Source organism: Ranitomeya variabilis, chromosome 4 (assembly GCF_051348905.1).
Source record: "Ranitomeya variabilis isolate aRanVar5 chromosome 4, aRanVar5.hap1, whole genome shotgun sequence".
In the NCBI taxonomy this organism is placed as follows: domain Eukaryota; kingdom Metazoa; phylum Chordata; class Amphibia; order Anura; family Dendrobatidae; genus Ranitomeya; species Ranitomeya variabilis.
Window position 1 is genome coordinate 442480582 of NC_135235.1, and position 12879 is coordinate 442493460.

Below are 12879 nucleotides of genomic sequence, written 5' to 3' on the forward strand. Positions count from 1 at the left end.
GAAGATGGAAAACAAAATTTCTCCATCTTTAACTCCTGTGTGGAAATCTGATCCACTCCAATCAGAGTGCAGTCCCGATGATTTTGCACCCACTCATTGACTTGCATTGTAAAATGGGATCCAAGTACTATCGCATTGAATCCTCCTCAGATACCCCACTATTTATTTTTATTTTTTTACCCTTGTACCGACTGTCCGGAGGAAAGAAATCTGACGTGTGGCGCCATTTGTCTGAGTGTGATCCAGTGTTTACACTCATTATCTGACTAAAACAAGAACACTAACCTGAACCTTAATGCATACTTGCAGTGACCACTAGGAGCATTGGAGCTAGCATACAAGAACAGTAATGCACTGAACTTTATGATGGCACAGTAAACTCTCATGCGCCCTCTAGTGTAATGGTTAGAATTTGTCTGCAGCAGGTCCCATAGCAAGAAAATTACTTCGGTCCCTTTGGCAACTGTGGGTGAGAATGATATTTATTTATGGGTAATATTTGTCACCAATTTAGTTGCCATCTGGAGCTACGTACCAATATTTACCTATGCTTACATGGCAAATATTGACCACCTTCCCACTGCAGCTTCAGCACTACTTCCTCTTTCATATACAACATTGGGCAATCCCTTAAATTTTACAGTTTAGCTTTCATTTGTTCAAAGCTGAAAGTATCAACCATTCATGTAAAGTATCAGATGACTTTATATATTGTCATTACATGTGGATGCAAAGTGTCAGATCACTTCAAAGAACAGGTGTGCTATTTTATGTAGTTGTTACAAGATCCTCCAGAGGGTGGCGCTGTCTGGTGGGAAGAATTCCACCTGTGACCCTTGGCGAGGACTGAGCTGCAGCATCCTGTATATTACAATGCTGTGTCTTCTCACCTGTGTTTGAGGAGCAGACTGGCACTTGGGGACGTGGCAGATGCAAGGTGTACGGTTTCAGGTACATGTTTTGCATCAGGGAGGGGTTGAACACTCCTGTGATTGTCAGGTTGTTGGATGTGTGACTCAGTAGTAAAAGATAAAGCTATGCAGTCACCACTACGAACACTGGGAGCCTGTGCACATGTACTGTAAATTGTCTTTGATCTCTTTAGTAAATCAAATTGATCCAAAAGCCAGAATCGTATGATCTCTTGATACTTGAACACTTTACATTAACACCAGTAAGGGCAGGAGCAGATGACCATATATTTTCCCTTCTGAGAGAATCAGGTCAATTATGCAAATCACATGCTGATCAAACTCTTATCAGTGTGATCCAATGAGAAGATTGAGAAAAAAATTCTCAATCTCCTCCATTCTGTCAGTGTGTAGAAAGTGGACCACACTCAGATGTCATTTGAGTGCAGTCCAATGGTTTCCGTGGACTCATTGACTTGTATGGCCGAGTGCGATCTGAATATCTGATCAAACTGACATGCTGTGATTTACCGTATATACTCGAGTATAAGTCAACCCGATTAGAAGCCGAGGCACCTACTTTTGCCACAGAAAACTGGGTAAGCTTATTGACTCGAGTATAAGCCAGGTATGCATTGTCCCCCTCATCTCTGTCCTGCTATGCGTGGTGCCCCCTGTCCTAGTATGTGTGGCTCCCCCTGTCCTGGTATGTGGCTCCCTCTGACCTGTCCTGTCCTGGTATGTGTGGCTCCCCCTGTCCTGGTATGTGTGGCTTCCCCTGTTGTATGCATTGCTCAGCTCCCCTGGCCCCGCATTGCTTGGCTACCCCCCTTCCCCTGGTTGTATGCATGGCTTACATTGCGCCCCCCCCCCCCGTCATGCTGCATCTCCGTTGTCATGGCACCGGCAGCTCTCCTCTGCTCACGGTCACGTGGTACCCCTCATTAAGGTAATGAATATGCGCTCCGCCTATGGGAGTGGAGTCGCCTCCATATTCATTACCTTAATGAGGGGTACCACGTGACCGCTGAGCAGAGGCCAAGGAGAGCTGCCGGCGCCATGACAACGGATATGCAGCGACGGAGGGAGAGTATGATGTCCGCTCCCCCCGCCAGCGTTCTGGACAATTGACTTGTGTATAAGCTGAGGGGGGCGTTTTCAGCACAATTTGTGCTGAAAATCTCGTCGTATATACGGTAATTATTTATTCCCCCCTCTCAGACGGCACGATACAAGGTAAAAAATCTGACAAGTACACAGCCCTGTGGATCAATATTGGCCTGCCTGAGAGCAAACCAATGTTTTGTCAGATTGCGCTCATCTGCCCTAACCCTGTATATTGGGTTAATCAAAGAAGCTGTTTAAACTTTTCTTAGGCCTTGTTCACACTATCCTTTTTTTGCTGCGGATTTGGAAAAACCGCGGTGGTTTTCACTGCGGTTTTTTGTGCGGTTTCCACTGCGGATTCCACTGCGGGTTTCCAACTGCACTTTCCTATTGGTGCAGGTGGAAAACCGCTGCGGAATCCGCAGAAAGAATTGACATGCTACTTCTTTTTTTCCGCAGAAAATCCGCGCTGATTTTCAAGCGGAAAAACGCAAAGTGGGCACAGCGGTTTTTGTTTTCCATAGGGTAACATTGTACTGTACCCTGCATGGAAAACGGCTGCGGATCCGCAGCTGCAAATCCGCTGCGGATCCGCAGCAAAAACCGCAAAGTGTGAACATAGCCTTAAAGGGAATCTGTAAGTAAGATCATCCCTCCTAAGCCCTCTATATGGGCACGCAGGGCATAGGAAGCTGAATAAAGTGATACCTTCATATCTGCAATCTGATGTCTTATTCCAGAGAAATCCATGTTTTTCTTATATGCAAATGAGCTGTTTAGAACTATGGGCCAGACACTGATTTGCATATGTCATATCTTCAGTACTGAAGGTTACTCTACTATTTGGATGTCTGTCTAGAGATCCTTTTGTGCACGCTATTATCAATTTGTGCTAGCCTTTTACCTCTATTGGTATGCATGAGCAAAAGCTCCATTTAAATGAAAAGGGACATTACATGTAGGAGACATGGAATTCACTCTCATAATCACACACCGCTCTGCAGAACACAGTACAGCAGAAGTGAACTTTGTCTCATTATGAAAATATTTGCAGGTTCCTCTGTGCCTTCAGCTTCCATCTCACAGGCAGCCAGTGAGGGGGAAGGGCAGTACAGCAGTGCCTAAGCACTGTAAAAAGACTACTGCATATGTGTTTGTAATGAGACAAGTCAGATCTGCTATACTGTTTGCTCTCATAATTGTACAAAGCTCTGATCTCAGTGCAGAGCTAAATAGGTCATTACATGTCTCGCACTGGTAATGCCACTTTTATTTTGAAATAAGCTCTGGAGGCAGATTCTCAGAGAGATGTATGTTTGGCCCAGAGATCTTAACACTTCGTTTACATATTAAAAAATTGTGGATTTCTCTGGGATAAGATATTGGAATGCAGATATGAAGATATCATTTTATTAATCCTCTTATATCCTGTGTACACATTATATATTTGTTTGTTAATTTTTGAAAGCCTGAGATCATGCTCTGCACCAGAGTGCATTAAAAAGGGACTAAATGGTGCCACCAAATAAGTGCACTAGGATGTGGTCACTTGTAGCCTTCTCCAACAGGAGTGTTCCCCATTCCTCTGAGCCAGAAGGCCACAGCAAGGCTCAGGAGCTAGTACCCTCCCCTAGCCGAAGCCAAGAGACCCAGCATCTGCCTGGGCTCCCACTCAAGAAAGAAGTAGGAGCCATCAATGGTCTGCTCCAAGAACCATGGATTGGGGCCAGGGTCGGACTGGGCCACCGGAGAACCGGAGGATTCTCTTGTGGGCCCAGGCATTGACAACTGCTGGCATACAGTGCCAGCAGCTGCCTAGGGCCCCCAGCCAGTGGCGTGTCGTTAATGGCTTCACACCACGCAACTGCTATGGAGGCCCCCGGTGCCAGCGGAGCAGCAGCGGGTGACAAGAAGCCTAAGCCTGCTCCCGTTGCTAAAGTGAAATGAATAGTCACGCTTCCCCACGCCCCAAACGGCGTGGAGAGGAGTGACTTCATTTCACTTTAATAGCGGGCAGTGTTTGCTGCATGCTGCAGCTAAAACTACCCACTATCAGGGCCCGCAGACCAGGGCCCCCGCTCCCTCAGGGGCCCCCAGCCCATGCAGCCGCTATGGGGCAGAAAGCCAGGGGAACCTGGCGCCAGCGCCGCCCCCCCAGTACGCATTAATAGAGGAGAGCGTCAGATGACTCTTCCTCTCCCATCATTTTCCTCACCTCTGACACACAGTGGGTGCGCGATGGCGTCACTTCATCGCATACCTGCTGTGTGCGAGGCCGACAGCAGCGCAGCTCCCGACATCGGAGCAGAGCCACTGCCGGAATCAGCGTGGGAGCGAGGATGAGAGGTGAGTGTATATGTATATATATGTATGCAGGGCCGGACTGGCCATCGGGCAGTTCTGGCAAATGCCAGAAGGGCCGGTGCAAGTAGTGGGCTGCTGCATGCCGACTCACCCTTCCCCCCTCAGCGCCGCCACTGCCGCATTCAACTATACCGGCGTCTATGATGCCGGTACAGTTGAATGCAATAATGGAGGAGAGAGCGTCACCTGACACTCCCTCTCCCATCATTCCCCGCTCTGCCTCTGACACTGCGGATGCGCTCGCACTCACTGTGTCCCAGGCAGTGCAGCGGCAGCTGCCGAGACAGGAGCAGGGATCACCGCAGGCAAGAGGGGAGGTGAGGAGTGTTTTTTTTTTTTTTACTGGACTGTGGGGCCATTCTAGGGGGGAGGAGAGATGTGGGGTCTGCTGTATACTACTATGTGGGCTGTGCTGTATGCTACTGTGTGGGCTCTGCTATATACTACTATGTGGGCTGTGCTGTATACTACTATGTGGGCAGTGCTATACACTACTATGTGGGCTGTGCTAAACACTACTATGTGGGCTCTGCTGTATACTACTATGTGGGCAGTGCTGTATACTACTATGTGGGCAGTGCTGTATACTACTATGTGGGCAGTGCTGTATACTACTATGTGGGCAGTGCTGTATACTACTATGTGGGCTCTGCTGTATACTACTATGTGGGCAGTGCTGTATACTACTATGTGGGCAGTGCTGTATACTACTATGTGGGCAATGCTGTATACTACTATGTGGGCTGTGCTGTATACTGCTACATGGGCTGTGCTGTCTACTGCTACGTGGGCTGTGTTATCTGCTATGCGGGTTGTGCTATATACTATGGGGGTATATTATATTCTATGGGGGAGGCCATGTTATATACTATGTGGCTGTTGTATACTATTGTGGGGGTATATTATATTCTATGGGGGAGGCTGTGTTATACTATGGGGGGCTGCATTATATTCTATGGGGGCTACATTATATATTATGGGGAGGTGGGCTGTATTATATTCTATGCGGTGGCTGCATTATACTCTGGGGTGGCTGCATTATATTCTGTAGGATGGTGGCTGCATTATACTATATGTGGGCTGCATTATACTGTATCGAGGATTATGGGGAATACGTTATACTATATGAAGAACTATGGGGTGCATTATACTATGGGAAGTGAATTGTACTACATGGATGACTATGGCAATGCATTATACTATATGGAGCACTATGAGGAGTGTATTATGCTATATGGAGGACTATGAGGAGTGTATTATACTATGTGGAGGACTGAGCAGTGTATTTTAATATATGGAGAACTATAGGGAGTGTATTATACTATATGGAGGACTGTGGTGCACATTATAATATATGGAGGACTATGGGGTGTATTTTACTAAACAAGTAAAATGCTGCATATTCAGATTGTTTTTGGTGGAACAAAAATCATTGTTCTCAGCAGCACATCGCTGGTGTAAACTGTAGATGTGCTGCTGATAACATGATACTGTATGGGGATCTGTTAGTGATCTATTAGTGATCGTTCTGTCCTATCATTATTCCTCAGCTGGTGGAAAGAGGCCGGGAAACAAGTGTTGAACAACTTCAGTATTGTTGATCAAACTCATTTAGCGGCCTGAACTCAGCGCTTGTAAATACAACCGAAATGCTTTTGTGTGATGTGCAATATGTTAGCATTTGGGGCCCCATTTTAAACTTTGCCTAGGCGTAGGGCCCCACTTTGCCTAAAACCGGCCCTGCCTACAAGTGTACAAAGACATTATACAGTGACCATGTGACAAGTGGGCCTGTGTAACTTCAAATGCCAGGGCTGAATTTTAGTCCCAGTCCGGCCCTGTATGTATGTATGTAATATATATATTTCCAAGAAAGAGGCAGCACTCCATTGTTTCAGTGGGAAAATGTGCAGGATTTTAATCAACCCACATGTCTGGGCGACGTTTTGGCTACAAATGAGCCTTTCTCAAGGCTTGAGAAAGGCTCATTTGTAGCCGAAACGTCGCCCAGACATGTGGGTTGATTAAAATCCTGCACATTTTCCCACTGAAACAATGGAGTGCTGCCTCTTTCTTGGAATTCTATAAAGTTTGGATAATCATTGGACAGATTGTCTGGGGGCCTTGCACCCGAAGATAAGTATTATACTGTGCTGTTCTTTTTTTGTTTCGATAGATAGATAGTACAGACCAAAAGTTTGGACACACCTTCTCATTTAAAAGATTTTCCTGTATTTTCATGAGTATGAAAATTGTACATTCACACTGAAGGCATCAAAACTATGAATTAACACATGTGGAATTATATACTTAACAAAAAAGTGTGACACAACTGAAATTATGTATTTTATTCTAGGTTCTTCAAAGTAGCCACCTTTTGCTTTGTTGACTGCTTTGCACACTCTTGGCATTCTCTTGATGAGCTTCAAGAGGTAATCACTGGGAATGGTTTTCAATTCACAGGTGTGCCCTGTCAGGTTTAATAAGTGGGATTTCTTTCCTTATAAATGGGGTTGGGACCATCAGTTGTGTTGTGCAGAAGTCTGGTGTATACACAGCTGATAGTTCTACTGAATAGACTGTTAGAATTTGTATTATGGAAAGAAAGAAGCAGCTAAGTAAAGAAAAACGAGTAGCCATCATGACTTTAAGAAATGAAGGTCCGTCTGCCCAAAAAATTGGGGAAACTTTGAAAGTGTCCCCAAGTGCAGTGGCAAAAACCATCAAGCGCTACAAAGAAACTGGCTCACATGAGGACCACCCCAGGAAAGGAAGACCAAGAGTCACCTCTGCTTCTGAGGATAAGTTTATCCGAGTCACCAGCATCAGAAATCGCAGGTTAACAGTAGCTCAGATTAGAGACCAGGCCAATGCCACACAGTTCTGTCAGCAGACATATCTCTACAACAACTGTTAAGAGGAGACTTGGTGCAGCAGGCCTTCATGGTAAAATAGCTGCTAGGAAACAACTGCTAAGGACAGGCAACAAGCAGAAGAGACTTGTTTGGGCTAAAGAACACATGGAATGGACACTAGACCAGTGGAAATCTGTGCTTTGGTCTGATGAGTCCAAATTTAAGATCTTTGGTTCCAACCACCATGTTTTTGTGCGATGCAGAAAAGGTGAACGGATAGACTCTACATGCCTGGTTCCCACCGTGAAGCATGGAGGAGGAGGTGTGATGGTGTGGGGGTGCTTTGCTGGTGACACTGTTGGGGATTTATTCAAAATTGAAGGCATACTGAACCAGCATGGCTACCATAGCATCTTGCAGCAGCATGCGATTCCATCCGGTTTGCGTTTAGTTGGACCATCATTTATTTTTCAACAGGAAAAATACCCCAAACACACCTCCAGGCTGTGTAAGGGCTATTTGACCAAGAAGGAGGAGAATGATGGGGTGCTACGCCTGATGACCTAGCCTCCACAGTCACCAAACCTGAACCCAATCGAGATGGTTTGGGGTGAGCTGGACCGCAGAGTGAAGGCAAAAGGGCCAACAAGTGTTAAGCATCTCTGGGAACTCCTTCAAGATTGTTGAAGACCATTCCCGGTGACTACCTCTTGAAGCTCATCAAGAGAATGCCAAGAGTGTGCAAAGCAGTCATCAAAGCAAAAGGTGGCTACTTTGAAGAACCTAGAATAAAAGACATAATTTCAGTTGTTTTACACTTTTTTTTATTAAGTAGATAATTCCACATGTGTTAATTCATAGTTTTGATGCCTTCAGTGTGAATGTACAATTTTCATACTCAGGAAAATCTATAGTATAATATATATATATATATATATATATATATATATATATATATATATATATATATATATATATATATATATATATATATATATATATATATATATATATATATATATATATATATATATATATATATATACATACACATGCTGTTTCCAGCCAGCAAACGCTCAGGAGCCTCGTGTGGTAATGTGTGGGGACGGAGGTTTGTGTGGTAATATGGGGGAACAGAGCCTCGTGGTGGGGGGCGGGATTATGTGTGGTGGAGCGGGATTATGTGTGGTGATGTGGTGGTGGAGCGAGATTGTGTGGTGGTGGTGGAGCAGCATGTGTGGTGGGGGGGCGGGATTATGTGTGGTGGAGCGGGATTGTGTGGTGGGGGCGGGATTGTTTGGTGATGTGGTGGGGGGCGGGATTATGTGTGGTGGTGGTGGTGGAGCGGGATTATGTGTGGTGGTGGGGGGGCGGGATTATGTGTGGTGGTGGAGCGAGATTGTGTGGTGTGGTGGTGGGGGGCGGGATTATGTGTGGTGGTGGGGTGGGGGGAAGGATTAGCTGTGGTGATGTGTTGAAGGGGCGGGATTATGTGTGGTGGTGGGGGGGCGGGATTATGTGTGGTGGTGGGGGGGCGGGATTATGTGTGGTGGTGGAGCGAGATTATGTGTGGTGTGGTGGTGGGGGGCGGGATTGTGTGGTGATGTGGTGGGGGGCGGGATTATGTGTGGTGGTGGGGTGGGGGGAAGGATTAGCTGTGGTGATGTGTTGAGGGGGCGGGATTATGTGTGGTGGGGCGGGATTGTGTGGTGGGGGGGCAGGATTGTGTGTGGTGATGTGGTGGGGGCGAAGCTCCTGTGCAGGGGGCGGGATTAGCGAGTAATCACGATGCCTCTTAGAGTTATATATATATATATATATATATCAGTGAGTCCTGGGGCAGCATTATACCCTATGGGGGAGCTGCATTATACCCTATGGGGGGGCAGCATGATGCCCTAAGAGGGGGGCTGCATTATACTCTGAGGGGGCTACATTATATTCTGGGGAGGGGCTGGATTATACTAAATGAAGGGGGCTGCATTATATTCTATGGGGGGGCTGCATTATACTCTGAGGGGGCTACATTATATTCTGGGGAGGGGCTGGATTATACTAAATGAAGGGGGCTGCATTATATTCTATGGGGGGGCTGCATTATACTCTGAGGGCTGCATTATTTTCTGTGAGGGGCTACATTATACTATTAGGGGGCTGAATTGTACCCTATGAGGGGGCTACTTTGTTCTATGTGGGGGGGCTACCCCAGCTATTGCTTCATAATTAACATGTGTACTACCTTATATTATACCCCGATATTAGCGCGTTTTACCGTACAAATGGTGGTCTTGTATTTACTTCTATGTAGCTACATAGTGGGCCCCAAGAATGATTTTCTCTGGTGGGCCCAAGGTGCTCCAGTCCAATGCTGATTGGGGCAGAGTTTGGGTGGGATGGGGTGAATGGAACCTGATCCATACACTCACGATTTCCCCTAACTTAGATCAAGACAGAACTGCACCCTGAATTTCTGAAAAGTCCTAGTGGTAGACAATGAGAAGGTGACAAAGTAAAAACAAATACGGTAAAATGGTGAAGAATTTTCTAGTGTGTGTACTAGCCGGACCTTTTAGGGTTGATCCTAATGACAGGTTCCTTTAGGGAGAATTTACACAGGCAGATATGTTGCATAGTTCTGCAGCTGTCCCATTTATCTGATTGGGACTTGCAGAAGCACTTGCCACAAAAACATCCACGTTTAGATGAGCAGATGTGTCTGCAACAAAGTGTTGTAACTGCAGAAAAATTCATTTTTAATCCATATTTAAATGAGGGCACTAACCTAAGGCCATCTCTGAATGGTGGGTGCATCAAAAACCGTACTATCTTCTGATCATGGGTACATAGCCGGAGAGCTAATTTCTCTGCTTCCAGAGCTTATCTACCAGGCAGTGTCCTCCCCATAGCTTGGAAGAGGTCATTTACATGAAAAGAAAAGACAATTTATGAACAAGACATATGATATGAGCGTAGCTACCAGGGGGCAGAGGGTGCAGCCGCCCTGCGCTCTGAGGGGCCAACCTGGAGCTACCCTAATTTTAACCATATTGTGCGCAACGCACTGCAGCTAAACTGCGTGGCAGAGCAGGGAGACACTATCTCCTTGCACTGCCGTGAGACCGCTATGTGACCTGTGAGTCGGTGGGGCCCGGTGCCAGCATTGAGCCACCAACCCTGCAAGTTCTATTGTATCGGCACTTGCTTATATAGTTCAAAACAGTGATGGAGGAGGGAGCGTCAACTGACACTTCTTCCATCATTATTCCTCATCATCTGATGTCTGTGCTATGACGTCACTACATGGGGTCCTCAACGCTGAGATGTGCGACGCTTTCAGAGCATGAGCAGCGGAGGAACGAGTAGGAGAGGTGAGTATTGTTGTGGTGTTTTTTTTTTTTTTTTTTTTTTTTTTTTTTTACATTTTGGTGGCCATAAAACTGTTTTGAGGACTGTGGGGGGTGCATTATGCTGTACGGACTGTGGGGGGGGGGTGCATTATGCTGTGCGGACTGTAGTGGGGTCCATCATATTGTATGTAGACCCATTATACTGCATGGAGAGCTGTGTGGGGGTCACAGTTAGGGATCATACTTTTGTTTGGGTCACTGTACTTTTTCAGGGCAGTTGAGGGGTAGGGTCATCATAATGTGCGTGTGCAGGGTACTGTGGAGGAATTCACTGTAGTGGTATCTTAGTGTTTGTGGGGCACTTTTGTTAACCTCATACTTTACTATTGCAATGAAATGGGAATCTGGGGCTCCAATGGGAGAAGAATTAGAGGGCACAGCACCACATAGTAGGTGCAGTAACGGGTTGCATGGTTAGGGGTCCACTCAGCTACGTATCTGGATAGGAGACATACAGGGAGGACATTTTCTGCAGTCTATAACCTGTATGCCCATATTAATGGGTTAGATAGGTCAAATGTGGTGACAAATTCCCTTTAAGGTCCCGTGATTTACCAGCATTAGTACCATCGTGTATAGGTCACGGTAACAAATATGTACTTGTCCCACAGGTTATGCTGCTAGGAGATTCTGGTGTTGGAAAGACGTGTTTTCTTGTCCAGTTTAAAGATGGGGCGTTTCTCTCAGGCGCGTTCCTGGCAACTGTGGGCATTGATTTTCGGGTGAGAGTACCCACTTGGGTCATCTGATTTTTAGGAAACTTGTAGCATCTAATCTGCTTTCTGGCTCTCATAGCTGTGAAGTTTGTGTGTAGTACAGAGAAATTCTGACATCACAACTTCCCTTTACTTCACTTTAAGTTTCTTCTATAAGATCTCTGGTCTTCTTGCTGGTCTTTTACTTTGAACTCCAGTTTCTTTTTTTGCTTCTGTATTTTTAAATATTTGAGTCTCACTTTAGTAAAATGCAAGTCGGTGTGTGCTTCCTTTGCCTTTTGCTCTTCTGTCTCTGGTCATTGTTTATGAACTGTGTTAAAAGCTCCTTCTCACTGCAATTACATTAAAGGGGTGTTTCCATCTCCAAGATCCTATCCAAATATGTAGTAGATGTACCATAATAATATTAGCAAATACCTCCTATTGTAAATATAGTATAGTTTTTCTGATTCTCTATCTTCTTCCTCGTGTGCAGGCATTGCAGGACCTTGCGTATCCATGGTTCCGACCACTGATTAGTGACAGTTAGTTGCTAGCGGTCCTAACCATGGATACCTAAGGTCCTGCAATGCCTTCACATGAGGAAAGAGACATAGCGAATCAGAAAAACTATACTACATTTATAATTGGAGGTATTTGCTAACATTATTATTATTATTACACCTATTACATATTGGGATAGGATCTTGGAGATGGGAATACCCCATTAAGGAATGGTTATAAGATCACTGGCTCATGAGGGCCTTTGGCAGATTTTACCGACTGTCACAGCTAATTTTCTCATCATACAGAAATTTGATCTATTCATTTTTTATTTGACATGTGTTTTAATTTCCTACTCTTGATACAGTTGGGTTCACGATATGAATTTAATCCTGAACTTTTCTTTTACACTGAATATTTTTTGAGGGCCATTGTATCTAAAAACGACATTTTTATTATATACATGAAAATTAAAAATATAATATATGTTGGTGTTCAGGACTTTTTAGGGATATAAATTGTTTGCACATGGGTCATATATGCTGCAGATTTTCCACTCTGCAATATAAAATGGGAGACCAAGCAATACGTTTTTTCTGCTGCAAATTTCAAAGAGTGAAATCAAATCAGCAAAATTCATGTTATAAATGAATCTTCTTTAGCGCGCTCTGATTTTTAAGGAAGTGTTGAATAAATAGAAAGTGTCGTGCACTGCTACTGTAACATGCAATGGATTTTCTATCCCCCCCAAAAAAAATCCACTGAGTATATACCCAGTGTGCACACATATAGATTCATACCGTTTTCTGCTCCAAAAATCGATATTGATAAACTGCTTCAAATATGGAGTACGCTTCCTATTCATTTCAATGGGCCAACACTCCTATAGTGCACATGGCGCTGGATAAAAAAAGCTACAGGTCAAATCTGGTGGCATCTCTGTGCCAAGCAAAAAAGCTTCAAATTGATTTTTGAAATGGTTGAACCAGAAAACCGCCCCCAAAATAAGTGGCGTGATGCCACCCTGGTTGGTATA

General features: G+C 45.0%; 1 protein-coding gene across 3 annotated transcripts in view; it reads left to right on the plus strand.

Moving 5' to 3' along the window:
* RAB37 (RAB37, member RAS oncogene family) overlaps nt 1-12879 on the plus strand; it is a 155001-nt gene that overhangs the window by 91716 nt on the left and 50406 nt on the right. For 2 of the 3 annotated variants that reach the window (XM_077251483.1, XM_077251484.1), the window contains one exon: nt 11256-11366. The exons of the other annotated variant lie outside the window; for it this stretch is intronic. In XM_077251483.1, coding sequence (XP_077107598.1) covers nt 11256-11366 — 111 coding nt within the window. The remainder of the gene's footprint in view (nt 1-11255; nt 11367-12879) is intronic. 3 annotated transcript variants of the gene reach the window in all.